Consider the following 19,534-nt stretch of genomic DNA (forward strand, 5'->3'; position numbering starts at 1 on the left):
AGCAAAGCTGATGCTCAGCTCCCCCCTGTTCTACTGCAGCCTTGGCCTGGAGACATGAGCCTGGAGGGGGCTGAGCACTGCCCCTCGTCTTGCTTGCTCTCCTTGGCACACCGCTGCTTTTCTTAGTGGGGGAAGCTGCTCCTGTCTTCCTCTTGCCCCCCACTGTGAACATAAGGCTTGGGCAGGTTTGGGCCTGCCAGGGAGCTTTTTGGCCATGGTGTTGATGAACATAAGGCCACGGAGCTTGCAGACCCAAGAGTTGGTAAGAAGGTCTGAACCGAGATGAGTGCACTGATGCTAAGGTCTCCTTTTGGCGACTGTGCTTTTTCTCTCTCCAAAAGGAGGTGGCCTTACTTCGCACACAGGATGGACGGATAACGCTCGCTGAGCACCTGCTCGGTAATACGACATTTGGCCTCAAGCACCGTTTCAGAGTTCTTCTTGGAGTACCAGCAATTACTTTTATCCTGGGCCTTTTGACGCTGCTTCTTACCTTGCTCTGCGTGGCCCTGAGCCTTCTTCCCACCCCGTGGGTGGCTACCCCACCTGTCCTCATTCAAGCATCCCATCCTCATCAGCTGGTTGCTCACCACCTTTATGTTCTCCCCCTGCCCGACTCCTTCAGGTTGATCCTCCCATCCCGGCTCTTCCTCCCAACATACCGGGCTTTTTCCTTAGCCCCCGGGGCTACTAACTCTCCCTCCTCTCAGGTCCCTGGGTTGATGTCCAAGCCTGGTCTCCCCGACGGCCCAACCTCCACTCGCTTCTGCGGGTGTCCGCCGGCCTCCCTCTCCCTCCTCCTTCCCGACCCCCACGGGCGAGGGAAGAGCCTCCCACTCTCCTCGCACAACAGGGGGGCAACGCAGCCCTTCGCCGCGGACAAGGCACGGGCGGGCGGGCGGGCGGGGCCGCTTTCCCCTCCTTCACTCCCAGGGCCGGCTCCGCCGTTTGTGCCGAGCCCGCTCGGACAGGGGGCGAGCGGTGCCGCCGAGGGGTGGCTTTGGGGCAAGAAGCGGGGCGGTCGGGAGGTGGGGGGAGCCGAGCCGAGGCGGGGGGCGCTGACGCACGGCGGGGCGGGCGCGGCGCTATAAAGGCGGCGGCGGGGCGGCGGCGGCGGCGGCAGCGGCGGGGCGGCAGCACCATGGAGAGCTGCCGGGCGCTGGCGCTCTGCGCCGTGGCGGCCGCGCTGCTGCTGGGCGCCCGCGGGCAGGGGCCGACCCCGCCGCGCCGCGCCCGCGACCTGGGGCCCCCCGGCGGCAGCGGCGGCGGCGGCGGCGGCGGCGGCGGCGGCGCCTCTCGAGAGAAGGAGCTGGTGGGGCGGGGAGCCGGGGCCGGGGCGGGGGGCGCCGCCCGGCCGGGCGCGGCCTGACGGGGGCTGTGGGGGTCTCTCGGCAGATCGAGGCGCTGCAGGAGGTGCTGGAGAAGCTGAAGAGCAAGCGGGTCCCGCACTACGAGAAGAAGTTCGGGCAGGTGCCCATGGTGAGTGCCCCGGCGGGGCGGGACGGGACGGGACGAGACGGTTCGGGACGGGACGGGACGGGACGCGGCGGAGCGTCCCCCTCACCGCCTGCCGCTGCCCGCAGTGCGACGCCGGGGAGCAGTGCGCCGTGAGGAAGGGGGCCCGCATCGGGAAGCTCTGCGACTGCCCGCGGGGGACTTCGTGCAATTCCTTCCTCCTCAAGTGCCTGTAAGCGGGGACGCCGCCGGACAAGCCGCCGGGAGCGCAGGCACCGACGTCTCCCCGCCCCGACGTGCCGGCCCGGGGCGGCGGCGGCGAGTTCCCGCGGCTCCTCCGCCCGAGAAAGGCAGCGAGAAGCCCCCGCGTCGCCCGTGTAACGCCGTCCGTGACATCCGACATCCGTGGAGCTGTTTTCTTTCTCTCCCCCCTCCCGCCCCCCTTCCCCTCCCTTCCCTCCTTCCCCGTTTGATTTTGTCCGTCCAGGAAAAACCCAGCCCGTGCCTTGCCGAGTAGAGTTGCCGGTACCGGGAGCTGAAGTGTCGCACCGGTGCAGAGCCGAGTCGTGCCGAGCCGTGCCCGGGCGTGGGGCTGGCCCCGGGCCGTGCCCGCGGGTGCCCGGCTCCTTCCCGAGGCGGGGAACATCCACCCGCTGCCGGCCGGAGGGTCCGGGGCCAGGGGATCCCCTGGGTGGGTGGGGGGCTGGGGGGGCGGATGTGTTCAAAGCACCCTGACCCCCTTTTTCTTGCCCCGCATCTGAGAGGGCCCAACTCGGCACAGCCCGGAGGGAGCAGCGGGCAGCCCGCGGCGGGGTTTTACCCGTGTGCTCACCCCGCGCTGGAGAAAGTCCCCAACGAGATACCGGTGGTGTTCAGGGGTCTGGCACTAGCCTGGCTGGGCTGGAACTGGGGGGGGAAATCGGTTGGTTTACTGGAGCCACCACGGAGAGAAAGCTGTCTGGATCCGTTGCAAACTACCAGGGGATATCCTAGTCATCTAGACCAAATTGCTCACGTTTCTACAATGAACTGATGTATATAAATATGTCTGTCCTCCATAGGTATACTGTGTGTTTAGTCCTTTGTTTGTCTCTGTTAATAAAGTCACTGTTCTGATGACGATGTTTTGGAAGATGTTTTCATTTCACACACGGGAACCCCTAGCACTCAGACGGAGAGGCTGAGGGTTACTCCAAAATTACTGCAACCACCTGCATTACTGCGTGCTTTCTCCAGGCTGTCAGCCAGGTCAGGACAGGGCTGGAAACTGAGGTTCATGTCTTCTGGCACTGGCTTGGCCAATGGCTGCTCCCTGCCCCACCAGCGCCCAGAGGGACCGTGATGAGCACAGGCACTTCGGACCTCAGGTTTTCCCTTGGGAGAGGGCAGGGTTCATCCCAGCTGCAGGGACCGAGCTGGGAAGGCAATGCAGGGGGGCAACCACCGTGGGCAGGATCATCTTTGCTGCTTTATGTTTTATTCCCATAAAAGAGGGACCACTGAAGGAACTTCGTGCCTCTCCCTGGATCACAATTCATCTGTGGGTGTCTGTGCCAGAATCAGCTCTGATTTCAATCAGCAGGGAGATGAGGGGCTGCATGGGCCAAGGCAGACATGCGGGAAAAGCACTCCTCCAAACAGGTTTCATATATGATGCTGAAAGGAGCAAATTTAGGTGAGAAATCCAGACACTTGTGAGCAAAAAGAGATTTCTGTAAGGCACTTGCTTTATTCCTGAAGGGTAAGGGCACATGAGCAAGCCTGGCTGAAACAGGTACAGAAAAACTGATTGCAGAAAGAGACATGCCACTGTTTGTTTTACTATCATTATTACTATCATTATTACTATTATTGCTGTTTGTTGTTGATGTTGTTGTCATTGTTATTACTATTATTGTTATTGTTATTATTTTCCAGGACAGGGATGAGCTCTTCTTAGCCCAGAGGAAGAGAAAATAAATGGCAGCTGGAAACTTCCAGACAGAGTGTGAAGGCTGGTGGAGCAGATGGGGGCACAGGGCTGGGGGATCTGATGCACAGGCATGGTAGTACTGATCTGGGGGAGGCTCTGTGTGTTGCAGGGGGGCAGGAGGGGAGTGTTAAAGTAGGGCAGGAGTCATGCAGCAAATGATGGGAACATGGGAACACTCTTCAGGGAGGACTTTACAAAGAGAAAAGGATATGAAGTGAGCAGGGATGGAGCAGTGGGATTTTCCAGGCAGAGGTGGTGACCAGCTGTGACTGCAGTTTTTGTGCCCATAGGTAGGTGCTGGCCTGCACGAGAGAGAGGTGTGACAGTGCATTCTCAGGGCTGGAGGTGTGTGTTAGGTTTTGTAAATGGGCAACTGTGCTTGCAGATGTCTTCACAGTATTTCCCAGAGACACTGTAGAGGCATTTACTCTTGATTTCTTGTGGAATTAAATAATTTTTGTAGCATCTAGGTTTGGTGTGTCGTGTCCCCCCCCCCCCCCTCCCCGGCAATAAAAAGCACTTATATTTAGGTGCTGGATGCTTTCAGGCATGGAGCACGTTGGCTGGCTGTTCACTGATCCCCTCAGCACTGAGTCCAGCCCCAGGTACCACAGCCATCTCAGTGAACTGAGTCCCATGTAGATTGTCTCAACACATAACATTTTTACTGAAGGTTTATTTACACAAAATTGGACTGAAACATGAAATACTGGACTAAAATATGTCAAGAATGATACAGCTTGTGTGTTAATTTTATAGTTCTTGCTTTGCCTGATCATAGTGCTTAAAATTATAAACATGGTTTAAATAAAGATCAAAACCATAACTCCAAAACCTAACTTAAGGAAACTGGGATTTATGGTTCACTTGCATGACACTGTTATTATGAGAATACTCTCTGAGAGATTGTGTGCACCAGCCTGAGGGCTCTTACCACACTGATTATGCTCACGGCCACTTAGATTACATTACAGTTATTTCTATTGTACAGATTGAAAAAGCAGGTGAGGAGGGAAACCTGTGCTGTAACAGTCAGGATAGAGTTGGCTTTTGCATATTATTCACTCCTAAAATCAATGACATGAGATGACAGCATTTTTCGTTTAAAAGATCTCTTGATTTCACCTTTCCTTTTGAGGGGTGTAGACACTCTGTCACAGTGTTTTAGAAGCAGGGGAGTGCCTATGCCCCTGGGGGTCTCCAGTGTCCTTTGAACAGGAGGTTGTAATGTCCCCAAGGACAACCATGGGTCTCAAGGGCCATTCCTGCCCTCCCATGTCTTCTCCCACCCTGCCCATTGCCCAGGACCCCATTTCAGCCCTGCCTGGGGCCCTCAGCCCATGCCCCACTGATGCCATAGGGTGCTGGTCTCCAGCTCCCCACAGCAGTGTCCTGCTCAGCCATGGGCCCCATGGGCTGACATACCAGCCTGGCCTTGGCCCATCCCCATCCCTGGGGAGGTATCTGATGCCCCCTGGCCTGCCCTGCTCCCTCTCTGGGGCTTGGGACGGGTCTGGCTGTGAGGCTCTGCCCTGCCACCTTGGGGACAGCCCCTAATGGTCCCAGCTCCCAGCAGCCCCTCCAGGATGCACCCCAGTGCCTGACAGGTGCTGTGGGAGATGGACAGCTGGAGACCAGTTGTCAGTGGTATACCCCAGGGGCAAAACTAGTGTCGGTACCGTTCAACATACTATTAATGACCTGGACAATGGTCCAAAGTGAACCGTGCAGTTCAACACAAGGAAATGCCTCTGGGGAGGAACAGCCCCATGCACCAGGACAGCCTCTCTTGGCCCAAGTGGGAGAGTTGGCTCCTATCACACAGCTGAGGACCATGCTGCTCAAGAGGAACTTAATGTAGCATTGTAGCAATCTCAGCATCACATCTTCTTTTCAAAGGGTCTGGGTTCTGCAGGTATCACTTTTTTACCCACTTAAAAGGAAGAGAGAAGGAGCAGAGCAGCTCCTACCCAGTTCTCTGTGGGCATTGATCCAGAGTACAAGATCAGTCACAAGATCAACATCAAGGACACATGCCTCAACAGATTGCTGGATGAAACAGAAGGACAGTCTTGCAGATAGCAGAAAGGGGGACAGCCTCCCAGAGCAGCTTGTGGAGAGACCAAATGCCTATTGCCATGGTTCTGACCTGTCATGGAAAGACTTGTGCAGGAATAAACCTCTCTTGCACTATGCTGTGCGTCTGCTGACTCTAGAGTCTGCAGAAAAGCTAATGGAGCCCTGTGGCTGGATTGGGGCACCTATGAGAACAGAAAGTGAGGCTGTCTTAGTCGACATCAGTAGGGGGGCCAGGGAGCATACTACCGCTGCCAGGGTGGGCCCTACACACAACTTAACTGAGCACTCAAAACAAGCACCACAGCTTTTAAGGGTTCTTCTTGGGTTTAGACAGCAGAGGGGGCTGCAGGAAAGTTTTGACTCAATCCTATCGTTCAGAAATAATGTGTTTATTGAGTATGAAGTCAAACAACCCCATTGACTCAAGTGTCAGCCCATTAGGATTCAACAATGGTAAATCTGCTTGCCTGCTGGCAACTCCATTTCAAGATCATAATTTTCTTTTTGACTGGATGTTCCAGCTGGAAAGAGATGTGAAGAGAAAACTGCTCCGGACAGACTGGCTGGCAGGTCCCTTCTTTCTGTGCAGTGGGTTGACCAGCAGCTTCTGCTGTCTCCACTGCCTAGGGGATCACTGCTGTAGGCCTGGGCTCCTTGTCAGCTTCTGGGCCTTCTGGCAGCTCCGAGCACCTGGGTCTGGCTAAATATATTACACCCCTTCTCAACTACTGTACACACCAAGACTGCAACACAAAGAGACATCATGAAAAAGCATAGCAAAGACGTGTTAATTCACAAGGTGGTGTTATTTATAACTGACCTCTAAATCCTCCTGAAAGACATAAAAATGAAATATAGTGCTAGAAATCAAGGAACCCATGCAGAAACCCCATCTCTGTCACTAGTCTAACCCCAACCAAGCGAGCTAGTTGAATGGCAAGCTGCAGGACAAAGGGGCCCAGCTGGATTGTGCTGTTTGTCTCTTCTCCTTGCCATCTGTGAGCTTTCCCCATGTTGTTCCTTCTAGCACAGAGTATGATCCACCATCTTCTGGTCCACTTGCTTTCAGGGCATGCTGAACCTCTTCCCAGAAACCACCTAGTCAGAAATTGAAAGACAAAGATGATCAACTTACATTGCTCATCTGCAGCCAAGTCTTCTCTAGAAGGTTTCCACACAATTCACAGACTTGGTGTCCCTGGTGGAAGCAAAACAGGTGCCGCTCTTCATTAAGCAGCAGCAGGAAAATGTATGCCTTTGGGTGGCAACCTCTGGGGTAGAAAATGGAGCATGTACTGAGAGGACAATGGAGATTCACATCAGGAGAATTCAGTGAGTTTGAAGATACCATTGCATGGACACAGTACATTGCACACTCCCTGGAAAAATCCTATAACGTTTTCTGCTGTGGTGGGTTTTGCTGCTGCTTAGGTTCTGGGTTTTGTTATTGGCTTCCTCCCCCGCCCTGCCTTCTTTCAGTACTTCATTCTTTCAGTTACCAGACAAAGTTACGTAACAGTCCACACTGATGTAACATGTCTGTAGATGTTTTCAGGCTTTCTGTTTGTTTACCTGTTTGTAACTTCTATGGAAATACATGATGTATCTACTCAGTTGCTATTCCTTGTAAGGTTTCAGTTTAACAGACAACGTGGGGGCTTAATGCCATTGCGCTGGTTGTGGATCCACACCACAGGCTGGAGCTGGGCAAAATAAAACCTGCAGATGAACAAGAGGTGGCAGTATTGTAATGGAATAAAATTCTCAGCAAGCAGCTGTTTCTCGTCTAAACGAGTGTGTTAGCTTAACTGTGATGAATGGGAGGCCGGATTATTCAATTTTGGGGATTGGAATTTTTTTCTTTTCTTTTTTTTTTTTTTTTTTTCATAAATCAAGCCAGAGCACACAGCTATACTTTGCCTGGCTACAGGATTTGTGACTCCTTACAACCCCCAGCAAGCCAACTTTAAACCTAGATCTCTGCAAGGCGTGATGACACCCCTTGCTGAGAAGGGAAGCTGCACAAAACGCAGCTCAGGTGCCTGAGCAGCCTTACCTGGGGCCTTCACCCCCCCCCCCCCGATCCCTCACCCTACCTGTGTGAGCCCCATTTCAGCTCAGGCATGGGCCTTCAGTCCCCAGCCCTGTCTCTTGGAGGCAGCTCGGACCTATGCTGTAGGCATCTTGTCTCCTGCATGGCCCCCTTGTCTGGATGTTGTAGCTTGTCTCCAGTCCCATCTCCAGCCCCATCTCCTCTGACTGCACTCCCCAGATGGATTCTGGACCTGGTTTATCATTTGCTTTCTCTGGGACTGATGATGGACCCTGTTACCAACACCCAGCTGTGCCCCATTGGTGAGGCACTGCCTGTGCTGGGGTCCACCTCGGCTCCCAGCTCACCTTCCCTTGGGGGAGCAGACAGCCCTTGCTGTGATGATGTTTGGGCACAGCACTTACGCACAAATGAAAAAGTGTGTTCTGCAGCCATGGGAGACTTAAGGCTGCTCAGCCTTAAATATCACTCTTGTTTGCTCTTGAGTAAGCAACAAGCTGCCCCTGTGCTGTGGCAAGCAGGGGCTTCGGGACCCTGCTCTGCCACAGCTGGTGGGGGTGGCCATTTGTTGAGGAGCCAAAAGCCAAGGCCATGCATGCCCAGGGGAATGGAGTGCTTCCTACACTGTGTCTTTACCTGGGAAATAGCCTGGCAGCCCTGGATAGCCAGTGGGAGGAGATGCTCAGCTGTGCCCTTCCTCTTGCAGCTGGTGGCTGTACCCATGATTCTGGCAAGACTGTGCAGAAGGAGTGTGGGACCTGCCTGGAACCCTTCCACATGGTCTGTCTGCAGTGCCAGCTGTAATGAGATTGGAAATGAAAACATAAATACTAATTAAATGTTCAAGTATTGCCCTTTTAATTCCCCCCTACTAAATGGCAAATGCTGTTTTGTATGCTGTAATTGACCTGATGGGAGGTTGGAGATCCTGCCTGGTTTGCCTGGGGGGGAATGCCTTCTCCCCTGCAGGCACTACTGGGAGCAATGGAAGGACCACACAGCAGCCAGACTTTGTCCCAGAAGTCCCTCCCCTCTTCTGATCTACCGTGATTGGCTGGTAGGATCCTACGGGATTCCCAAAAAAGCTCACACCAACCCAGAGAACCAGCTGGTGGGTCTGTGAACCACAAATTACATTTCAAGGTGTGGCACAGAGAGGGCAGATGATGGCAGGGAGCTCCCTTTGCTAGTGGTTCTGGTGGATCTTACAGCAACCTGTAAGACCCTGACAGGGCACAGGCTGGTACTATATGTGTTTCCTCTACAGTCTATAAGGTCAATGACCCTACTGAACATTTAAAAAAACTCTGGCTGGCAGTCTGATCGTGGAGAACCCAGAAGCGTGCTGTGACCTGCTGGTGCTCCTGTCCAAGACAGTAGCAGCCAAAGAAAAAGAACAGGTATGGAAGTGACAGTGGTGTTCAGTGGCAAAAAAGGAAAAAGCCTGGATAACCCTGACTGGCAACCAGCACACCTCACACCCTGTTAATAAATGTTCTCTGTATTTGTATTAAATTAATAGTCTAGTAGTATATTTTGTACAAGTTTAGTAGTGCTGTGTCAGTAGATGTGTCTACACCTCCACTTCTGTTAAGACATTTGTAATGCTCCTAAGGAGCTGGGAAGCTATGGAGGTATAAATGACCTTTTTGAAGCTGCTAGAAGGTGAATTGCCCATTTGAAGAGAAGGCTGGCTTGCAAACCAGGACTCTTACAGCTTACACAAGGCAGCAAGAAAACACTTTAAAAGAACTAAGGTGTTGTAACAGAAGTGGATGCACAGTGGCAGGCAGACTTGGTGGACATGCAACAGTCTTCCAAATGCAACAGCACTGCAACCTAATGGTGACAGACATATTACCCAAGCATGCCTGGGCCATTGGTCTACAAGGCAAAACAGGTTCTGAAATAGCCGGGGCTTTTACAAGAATTTTTATCAGGGAGCGCTAGGCTGAGAAATTACAGACAAACTCAACACAAGAATTTTTAAACCAACCTTTAAATAAGCTGTTAAAACAGTGTACTGTTCACCAATATTTTTTTGGCAAATAATGAAGTAAAACTTCTATCACAGAGAGTTTTAACAGGGCGCTCTAAACCAAGAGAGTGGAGGGAGATATTTTACAGCACGCAACACTTTTTGCTGCATTGATGTGTTGTCAGCATTTATAAAGAACTACAGTCATAACTTCTGCAGAGTCATTAGGGCCCAACATGTGGATGTGAACCCTTCAAACCCTGTGAGGGCTTGGAAAACCCTATATGGGGGCATGTTTGCAATTAAAGAATCTGTGCCTCTGCTTGAAAAGGGAGACCACATCAAGGTGTCTAGAATGAAGGAAAGATCTAAGAAAGGTTTTGACCCATCCAAGTCAAATTATTATAGAGCCCAGGCTCAGGATTATTATAGACCCAAGGCTGGCAGTGGTGTCCCTGGTTTTCAAGGCACCCCTGCATTGTATGGAGCAGGTGGTGGAGGTATATTCTGTAGCTTGTGTCAACATTCTCAAAAATAACTTTGGTGTGCCCAAGCAAGCATTGCTTTGTTTTGTTGATGAAGGGATAGAGGCTAGTAAAACAACAGCAATATAGCCTTTCATCAGGGGCTGCTCTGTAATACAGACAAATGGCATTTATACTGCTGCCAAAAAGCGCATCTCTGGGGACCAACAGTGTAGGCAGTTTAGTCCTGCACTCTGCAAGCTCCCCATCCCATTTTGTCACTGTAACCTGCTCACATGCTCATCAATGTGTTAAAATATGTTCTCTTTAGGTGGTCCTTTTCAGCAGTTTTGAAAAAATGGGATAAATAACCATTGCAGCTCTCAATACCCAAAGTGTCGGGGAGACTGCTTTGTTTTGTGGGTAAAAAATTTAAAGACTCTATGAAACATATATGCAAGCTAGGTACATGTATACACATGAGTTTACCAGCTTGGGTGATTAACAGCACATCCATTTTTTCTTTCAGAAACTGACTGACAATAAAGTAGCCATCAAAGCCTTTGGCATTGTGCGCTAGGAAAGTGTAGCCCTGAACTCTGTGTCAATAACAACTGAATAAAGTGCACAAGGTTTGTCACCTTTAAACTCCTGTTTTCTTTCAATTTTCTTTTCTGCCCCTTCTTCAGCTGAAGGGTCATCCAGGGCTATCTCCATGTAAAAATCTAGTTTGGGAAATGTGTCCTAGTTTCCTGCATATGTTCCATGTCATAGACAACATAACCCTGCCCTGCTCCTGGATTTATGATCACAGGCATGATTTATGGTTGGACTTGATGATCTTAAACGTCTTTTCCAACCTAAATGATTCTATGATTCTATGATTTTTGATACCTGGTGCTTGTTTACATTACAGATTTGTTTCCAGCACATTGCACACTTCCAGCCTTTACATTCATGATGGTTTTTTACAGACCTTACACGTCTGTCCTAGTTTCGGCTGGGATAGAGTTAACTTTCTTCCTAGTAGCTGGTAGAGTGTTACGTTTTGGGTTCAGTATGAGAAGAATGTTGATAACACAAGGATGTTTTCAGTTGTTGCTAAGTAATGTTTGTACTAAAAGTCAAGGATTTTTCAGCTTCTCATGGCCAGCCAGCAAGAAGGCTGGAGGGGCACAAGAAGTTGGGAGGGGACACAGCCAGGACAGCTGACCCAAACCGGACAACAGGGTATTCCTTACCATGTGGTGTCATGTCTAGTATATAAACTTGGGGTGGGGGGCTGGGAGGGATCACTGCTTGGGAACTAACTGGGCTTCAGTTAGCAGGTACTGAGCAATTGCATTGTGCATCACTTGTTTTGTATATTCCAACTCTTTTCTTATTATTACTGTCATTTTATTATTGTTATTATTAGCATTATTATTTTCTTCCATTCTGTTCTATTGAATTGTTCTTATCTCAGCCCATGAGTTTTACTTTTTTTCTGATTCTCTTCTCCATCCCACTGGGTGTGGGGGGAGTGATTGAGCGGCTGCATGGTGCTTAGTTGCTGGCTGGGGTCAAACCACAACAACGTCTCACCGAAAATCATAGCCAAACAATTGGTTTGGTTTTTAATAGCCAGGGCCTTGTGCCTTTTTGTAAAAACTCCCCAGACCTACAGCCAGAGCACCTTCCCCTTGTCCCCACAGAGCCAGCAATAATATTTACAGCTGTGGCCAAAGTTATAGAGTGTATGACAAAGCCCACAAAGCTTTCTTATTCCAAATACCTTTCTGACATCCCTAAAACCATAATAATCACCGTGTAAAAGGAGGAAACTGCTCTTGGCATATCTAAGACTGTTGTTTGGCTTAAAAGATCCTCCAACCCTTTTTCCCCTTGGACAGGAGGGTGATGCACATATTAACTCCTGGAGTCACCTTCTGCCCCAATGTGAGACATTCACCATGTGGGCCAGTCTGCACTTAAGGGCCCTTTTGTCCCCTTGCCACCCTGATGCTTGAAGTGATGTAAAATTCATTTACCTTTCCTCATTAGTACTTTGTTGTAACCATTTTTAGTGCTTTGCTGGCTCATAAGCCAAGGCCCCAGAAGAAGCCCCACCAGCCCTGTTATCACCACGGTCCCACCTGCCGCTCCTCTGTGCCGCAAAATAATCATGGTCTGAGTGGAAAAGCTCTGCAACACAGCAGTGCTCCTACTGATCCAGAGGCCCCCCTTGGTCAGCTCCTTGGAGGAGTCCATGCTCCCTCTCCTGGTGTCCCCTGACATGTTGGTGCTTCTTCTGCAGCCCCACAGCGCCTGTGCGTGGGGAGGGTGAACCTGCCTTTTACTTATTACTTTTTTGTTGACATTAAAACTTTATTATTTGTTCCTTTAGATGTTAGTAAAAGATGTTTAGCTACTTCATACCTATGCTTTTACAGGTATAAGTGTATTCAATTTCTGTATCTTTATAAATGCATATACTTATATACATATTCAATATACAAGTATATAAATGTAGGCATATTTTATATATATACACTAGCGTATCTATGTATAAGTAAATAAAATATTTATTTATACATAGTCATACACTCCTTTATGTATCCATTCCCACAGACCCATAGCCAAGCATCTTCTGTTCCACAGGAAGCAGGGAGCCAATCAGAGGGAGGCCAAAGGACACATGGGTAGAAGAGCAACCAGCCAATCACAGGGCAAGACAGTAGCAGCTCCCTGCCATAAAATGGTGGCTGAAACAAAATGGAGGCTCCTGTGCACAGAGGGGAGGGACTTCCTGTTCTGATGTACCACTGGGTAGATTGGAAGGGGAGGCTGGTCCTGGCAGTCAATCACAACAGAGCACGTGATGGGGGGGGCGGGACTTCTGGATGGCCACAGGAAGGCACTGAGCTCCCTCCTTCCCTGCCTCTGGCAGGTTCCCGCCTGGCCAAGGCAGCTGGCAGGTGGCCCTTTGTGCTGAGGGGCTGCTCTGTAACCCTCACAGGCTTCTTGCAGGCTGACACCACACGGTGTCCTCTGCTGGTCCCCTCGGGCAGTGAAAGTGGGCTCTGCCAGGAGAGGTTAAAAAAGGACCTGAGGAACAGCCATCTTTCCTCCCCTTCAGCTGAACTCATGCTGCATGCTGCCTTTCATGCAGAGCAAGTCACAGCCCTCAGCACACAGCAGAGTGAGAGAGCTGAGCCCTCAGAGGGTCCCTGCCATCCAAACAACCTCTCTCCCTTGTGCTCAGCGGCAGGGAGGACAGTGCTGGGACCTACATGTGGTGTCTCCCTCCGCTCTGGTCGTCAGAGCCATGTATGTCCATGTTCCTCAGCAGAAGGAGCTGTGCTTACTTCTCCCAGGAGTGTTGCAACAGAGATCTGGCAACCCAAGTAAGGACATTTCTGGCAAGAGCAAGGAAACCACCTTGGCAGCAGCAGCTGAACTTGTTTTGCTGAGTACACACAACCTCTGCTGCTGTGACCACCCTGGAGAAGAGCATCAGCAGGGCAGGGCGAGATCTGGGACAGTCTGTGATGGCACACTGCCTTTGAGGAGCCACAGATGCCATTGAGTCTGAGCTGCAGTTTTAACTGTTTGCCCCCTGCTTTTCCTGCTGCACTGCTTAAGGTTGCATGGCGCACAGGAGAGGGTAGGAGAGCACTCACCTGTTTTTTTTAAACTGATTTTTGTTTTCATTTGCAGCAGGTGAAATCACAAAGAGAATGAAGGTGCTATCCTGTCCCTTTGCTCTATGACAGACCTCTACTGCTGCAGATGTGCCAGGGCAGTTGGGATCTTGCTGCAGAAGGGCATTTTGTCCAGCCTCTAGTTCCTGTGGGGAAATGACACATTGTCCCAGCTGATACAGGCAAGCAAGCCTGGCAAGGGAGTACCCATCCCTTGGGCTTCTCCTGAGAGGCAGCATTCCTAGGAAAGATACCATGGACTTCAGGAGATGGGTGATTTAGGTGTTTTCCTCCCAGCACACACTTGTGACAGCCACACCTTGCAGGTTAGGTTGCAGCCTAAACATGTCAGGAGCCACGTCCAGGCTTGTCTGGCCCAGACCACTTCTGTTGGAAGAAAGCTCCAGGGGAGAAAACCCAGAGCTGTGAATAAGACAAGTAGATCTGGTCTTTTGCATGAATCTTTGTGGTCTCACAGAAATCCTTCAAAGAACGCTTCTCAACATCAGAAACCTTCAGGAAGGAAGCAGGACTGTCTTCATGGCGGTGAGGGGAGTTCCCCAGCACAAAATTACTTCTGTGCTGGTGGAAGATGAGGCTTCTCCCAACATGATCTCGCTGGAGCAACATTTAGATCCTATCCCAGTGAAAGCAGAGTGTGCCTCCCTGTCCAAACTTGTTTCTGTCTCTTAAGAGAGGTTTACATGCCACAGGGCCTCTCTTCATCAAAGTGCCCATTCTCCCATGATTCCTGCAGGAACTCCTGGATGTATTACATGTGAAAAGGCCATCAGCTGAGGGAATACTTGGACTAGCAATCAGCAAGAAAGCACACTGGGAGCTGAAGAAGGCCCTAGACACAGCAGAGGATGTTGACTGAGAAAGCCAAACTGTGCACCTGCTGGCAGTGATTGAGAAGGTGAATTCTTTTGATTTCAGGCTGCAAGAGCTCCCTGTTATGCTGCAGGTCCCACTCCAGTGACTGGCTTTGACCTAGCTTGGAGCCAATGCTAAAGCCACAGTGTAGCCAATTCTCAGAATTCCAAGTTTGGTGTTTTTCTTCTGTCCTCTTTTCTGTTCCTCTTGTTCTGCCCCTGGTTTCTGGCATGCCCATGGGAAACTCACTTCATGGTCTTCCTGAGTGTTCTCCTCAGGGAGACACACTGAGATTTAGTGGCGAGCAGAGGGCAGAGAAGAGCAGGGAGTCCTGTTAGCAGGCTAATGTGAGTTTGCTTGGCCCATACCCTGGCAGCTGCCTGCTCTGTCAGCGTTGATGGGTAGCTCTGAGAGAAGGTCACTGAAACCATCTTGCCTCCTGCCCAGGGTCACTGGGATGTTCCCTGTGATATCAGAGGGAGCGTATAAAGCCTTATCTGAAGCTCTTGGCATTGCAGGACTTACTCTGAAACATGCCCTTGAAACCCTTGTTGGCCTACCTCTATCAAGGACTGGATGTGACCTTTGGAGAACCTTAGCAAGAAGGAGAGATTGGAAGAACTGAAAGAGTGAGTTTTGCAAGTAGTGCCACCAGTATGGAGGGACTAGTAGAGGCCTGGGACTTCTGTGCAAATTGACAGTTTCCTGTAAAATCCTGTTGGTTCTGACAGCTGTTTATTGCTGCTGTGGAGTGGGATTTAGGGGGAAAGTGGCACAGAAAAGCATCTCTTTAGTCAGAACACTTCCTTAAGGCACTTGAGATTGCTCCACAAAATAACACTTGTAAGGAGTGGCCAGCAGTTGCATTGTCTTAGTGAAAGTAGTCCCTCTGCTGTCAAGCAGGCATGGACAACAAGTCTACCTTTGAGGTGGCTTGAGTGAAACCAGGAGCTTACAACCACGACCATGCTTCTTTCCTGAAAAGTACGTTTGAAAGCTACACAGCACAATTGCAGGCTTTCATCTGCTTTAGCAAAGCCTGCAGTGATTTCTCTTGATAACATATGATTTATTAATGTGGATGTCCTCAAAGACATGGGCTTCAGTAATGCTAGCATGTCAGTGTGGACCTTACAGTTAACCCACTACTGGCTGTTGGTGGTGATTTTTGAAAGGCAGTGCTGCTAAGTCATGGAAAAAGCACATGCTTTCCTCTCTTTAGAAGTCATGTCATTTCTACAAGTTTAATGAAATATGCTCTTTTAAAGAAGTAGCAGCCACTGGAGTGATGTTACATTATGTTCTTGTTCTCTTAGGGTGGCTGACAAACTGCCTAGAGCCAATCTCCTCATCCTCCAATGGTTGCTGTCTCTGCTGCACCACATCAAGCAAAACTCATCAAGAAGCAGGATGGACTCCAGCAATCTTGCCATCTGCATTGGACCAAATATGTTAAGTGAGGAGAACCTGCTCTTGCTGGAGGTCCTGATGGAGGTAAAAGACAAGATACACTGAATTTATCAACCAGCTCCACCAATCTGGGCCAATCAGAGCATTCCTGTTGAGGGGTACCTTGCTGTCTCCTCTCTTGAATGCTTGTGGAGGAGCTTTCTGTAAAAGCATCGACATGGATGCAGCTTTCTGCACATAAGAAAGGGTCAGGAGTCAGAAAGGCTGATGGATTTTCTGCCCCTTGGATTGAAATCAGTGGTTTTATGTGTGCAGGTGAAAGTGCTGGTGGAGTTCCTTATTAACAACTGCATGGAAGTATTTGGGAAGGAGATTGCTTGCCTTCTGTATCCCTCAGTTGAGGAGTCACTAGTGCCCATAGACAGCTCCATGGGTGTGGAGATGGACAGAGGATCGTCACAGGCTGGGGCTGCTGATTCTTTTTCCTTAATGTGTTACTGCATCTGTGAAAAGCTGAGGAGTTTCTGAGTGGTCAAGATACTATGGCAGTGTTTTCCTGCTGGAAGACTTCCCAAAAGTTTGGTGATTTGCAAAATAAAATTCACAGCAGATGTTAACCATATGCCCTTCACATGCACATTAAGCACAGGCTCTGAGAGCGATGTTCGTAGCTCAAGGGCATATCCGGTGGAGCTGGAAGCAGAACACTGCTCGCTCAACCCAGCTTATCCCACAGTCTATGTTTTGCCATGTCCTCTTGGGACAAACATGCAATGAAGAAAAATGGTTTTTGGTAACACTTGACAGTGCTAATGCTGTTAGTGTCCTGTTTTGCACTTATATTATCACAGTTAGCTCTATCCAGAACTGTTTACTCTATAAGCTGAAACCTGATGGTCTAGACTCTGACTTCTGAAATATACTGACTGAGATGTCATTTTTCAAAACGTTTCCCATCAGTGTAGCAGACATTACAGAGAACAGGGCATCAGAACAGGGCCTAGAAGAAAACTGGTATAGGGTTTAAGGTGGGTTTTGCTTCTGGTTTTATTACTTCTGAGAAGTCACTTCACTGCACATGCTTTTGCTTTCTAGAGCTGTGTTCAGAAGAGTGTACTGACCACAAAATAGAGACAGATACAGAGTGACTGACAGATGCATTTCTGGATAGACCACCCTCTCTGCTCTTAATCCTCCCAGACTCAGGGGCAGATACAGTCATGGAAATGGAAACAGGACAGGTATGTCAGGTCCACAAGCACTGCAGCGAAGTATGTCATGTATGAATGAGTGTCCTGATGCAAAACTGAGGCAAAAATGTGTAAGGTCATGCTCTCACAATAAGGAGTGAATGAATCTCCATCTCTACTGTGAGGTTAACTGTGAAATAAAGGCAGGTGCTTGCTTCTCTATAAGCTGTAGTTCTCCCCCTTTCAGCTACTAATTTCAATGTTGAGAAATAACTCCCCACTGCAGACACAGGATCCAGCCTGAGAGGTGGGGAATGTGGATGTGAGCATTTACCCAAGGTCTGGGTAACTGTTTTGCCTCTCCCTGGCAGGCTCCAACATGGCTGTGATGGGACTATGCCATGGATGGGGCCATGGGCCCTGATGGGCAGTGAGCTGAGCAGAGAACAGCCTTGTGCCCAGGCAGCAAGAAGGGTCAGCGGTACCCAGGGTGGTGTGAATAGGGCTCAGTCCAAAGGTCAAACCTCACCTGGCTACTGTGTCCACTTTGGGCCCTCCATACAGGAAAGACATTGACAAACTGGAGGGATTTCAGGGGAGGCCTTCAAGACAGTGGGGGCTGGAGATAAGCATCCCCAGTCACTGGGTAGGAATATGTGGGCTGAAGCCAGCCCAAGCCCATTGCACTCTTATAAGTTCATTTTATTGGTTATCCAGTTTTTATACTTTATATTGGTCTGATTGACATATGCACATATATTGCTGTTATAGTTTTGCTATATTATTACATGGTTTCCCTACTAAGCCCTGCCTACATTGTTAGGAGAAAGCAATAGCCAGGACTTACAGGTGGTCAAGTCAAAATGTGCTTCTGAGATCAAAGGAAAGAAAGTGAATAGGACCAGAGACATCCTGCTCTTCACTCACCCCATTTGCTTTGCATGCCCACCTGCAGCAGCATCCAGTGTTTCCAGAAGCTAGGGCTCTTCTGCAGCAAGAGACTGAAACCCATTGCCTTTTTTGCCAGGTGCCTACAGGCCCCTGCTGCTGCTGGGACAGGTGGAAGTTCTGCGCCCCTTGCTGCAAAACATGCATCCAGGGCACAGCACTCACCATATCAGCAGCCATGTTGCACAGTCTCCCCAGCATTTGCTTGTAACTGCCCAGTTGCCCATGTCCCTCTTGGACAGGGACTTCATGCTCTGTGCACTCACCAAGGGGCTGAGAACATGCAGACAGACACTTAGGCCAGGTGCATATCAAACCTTGTGTATGGCCTGCCAGGGTACGAACCAAGGCACGGCACATCACCACTCTGCCTCGGGTGGGGGGGCTTGTAAATACCCCACTGCAGGGCTGTGTTCAGGGACCACCTGAGCTAAGTACTAATGGCTGGGAGGCCAGCACCATCTCCCACCCATCTGAGCTAGGCAGGAGAAGTAGACATGGGGCTTCCTCTTAAGCAGCATCTCAGCTTCGGCCAGGAAAAACTGCCCACGCAGGCATACCAGCGCTATGGTCTGGCCTGCTCACAGACACCAACTGCATGTTTGGCCTGACTGCTTTAAAAGCTTGAGGGCTCTAGATTTCTGCCGCTGTACTTCAGAGCACAATAGGGCCTCCTGTATGTATATACAGGGACTATTGCCCTCTGGATGAGGAGTTTGCCAAGGAAGAGGAGCAGTTTCTTCTCATGCCAATTTCTGTGAATCCTGGCCTCCTGAGTCTGGGCAGAGCCAGCTGTTGACAGGCATCCCTCTGCAAGGTTCCTGGCAAAGAGCCCTTCTCCTTCTCCGATTGCACCTCTTGCCCTCAAAAGTTGTTTTCTTTCCTTTGGTTCTTTAGACTACCTCTCTGAAGATACAGCATTATGAAAGTATCCTTTGATTACTCAGTTTAGATTAACATATACCAGTTGTGGTTTTTTTCTGCACTGCTTTTTGACATATGAAAGCAAAATTTATTATCCTAAATAACAAAGGACTGGGGCACAAAGGAGGTACTTTGGAAGTCATCTCCTGATTACAGATTAACTTCAAGGAGCAAAGAAGGTGGTTTTTTCAGGTGTAGTTAATATAGCTAAGCATCTTTTTTCCATGTCAATAAAAAACCCAATAATTTCTCACTGCCTTTAAACAAGAGACTGTGGCACTTAGATATGATAGACAAAACTTGCTTTTAGCTATATAAATCAGAGCTAAGAACTTCTGTGGAAAAAATCCTAGATGTTGCAAATTTGTTAGAGATCTACTTAGTTCCTCTATATTTATGTTGGCTTAGATTCCGTAAAGGTTCTTTGGTTTATTTTTTGGCCATGGCTTGGTTTAATGGCAAAGCCCCAGTATTTTAGCAGCTTTGAGGAACATTTTTTCTT

At 49.7% G+C, this 19,534-nt stretch overlaps 1 protein-coding gene across 1 annotated transcript; it reads left to right on the forward strand.

Moving 5' to 3' along the window:
- The first annotated feature begins 1,141 nt into the window (after window positions 1-1,141).
- On the forward strand, window positions 1,142-2,114 carry CARTPT (CART prepropeptide). The gene is made up of 3 exons (XM_075020494.1): window positions 1,142-1,312; window positions 1,396-1,479; window positions 1,584-2,114. The coding sequence occupies exons 1-3, from the start codon at window positions 1,142-1,144 to the stop codon at window positions 1,689-1,691; spliced, it is 363 nt and encodes a 120-aa protein (XP_074876595.1). The 3' UTR covers window positions 1,692-2,114.
- Window positions 2,115-19,534: the final 17,420 nt, after the last annotated feature.

This window comes from Buteo buteo, chromosome Z (assembly GCF_964188355.1).
Source record: "Buteo buteo chromosome Z, bButBut1.hap1.1, whole genome shotgun sequence".
In the NCBI taxonomy this organism is placed as follows: Eukaryota; Metazoa; Chordata; class Aves; order Accipitriformes; family Accipitridae; genus Buteo; species Buteo buteo.

Coding starts and splice junctions, on each gene's coding strand:
- CARTPT (XM_075020494.1), top strand. CDS start 1,142: ATGGAGAGCTGCCGGGCGCTGGCGCTCTGCGCCGTGGCGGCCGCGCTG. Junction 1,313..1,395: donor CCTCTCGAGAGAAGGAGCTG/GTGGGGCGGGGA, acceptor GTCTCTCGGCAG/ATCGAGGCGCTGCAGGAGGT. Junction 1,480..1,583: donor AGTTCGGGCAGGTGCCCATG/GTGAGTGCCCCG, acceptor CGCTGCCCGCAG/TGCGACGCCGGGGAGCAGTG.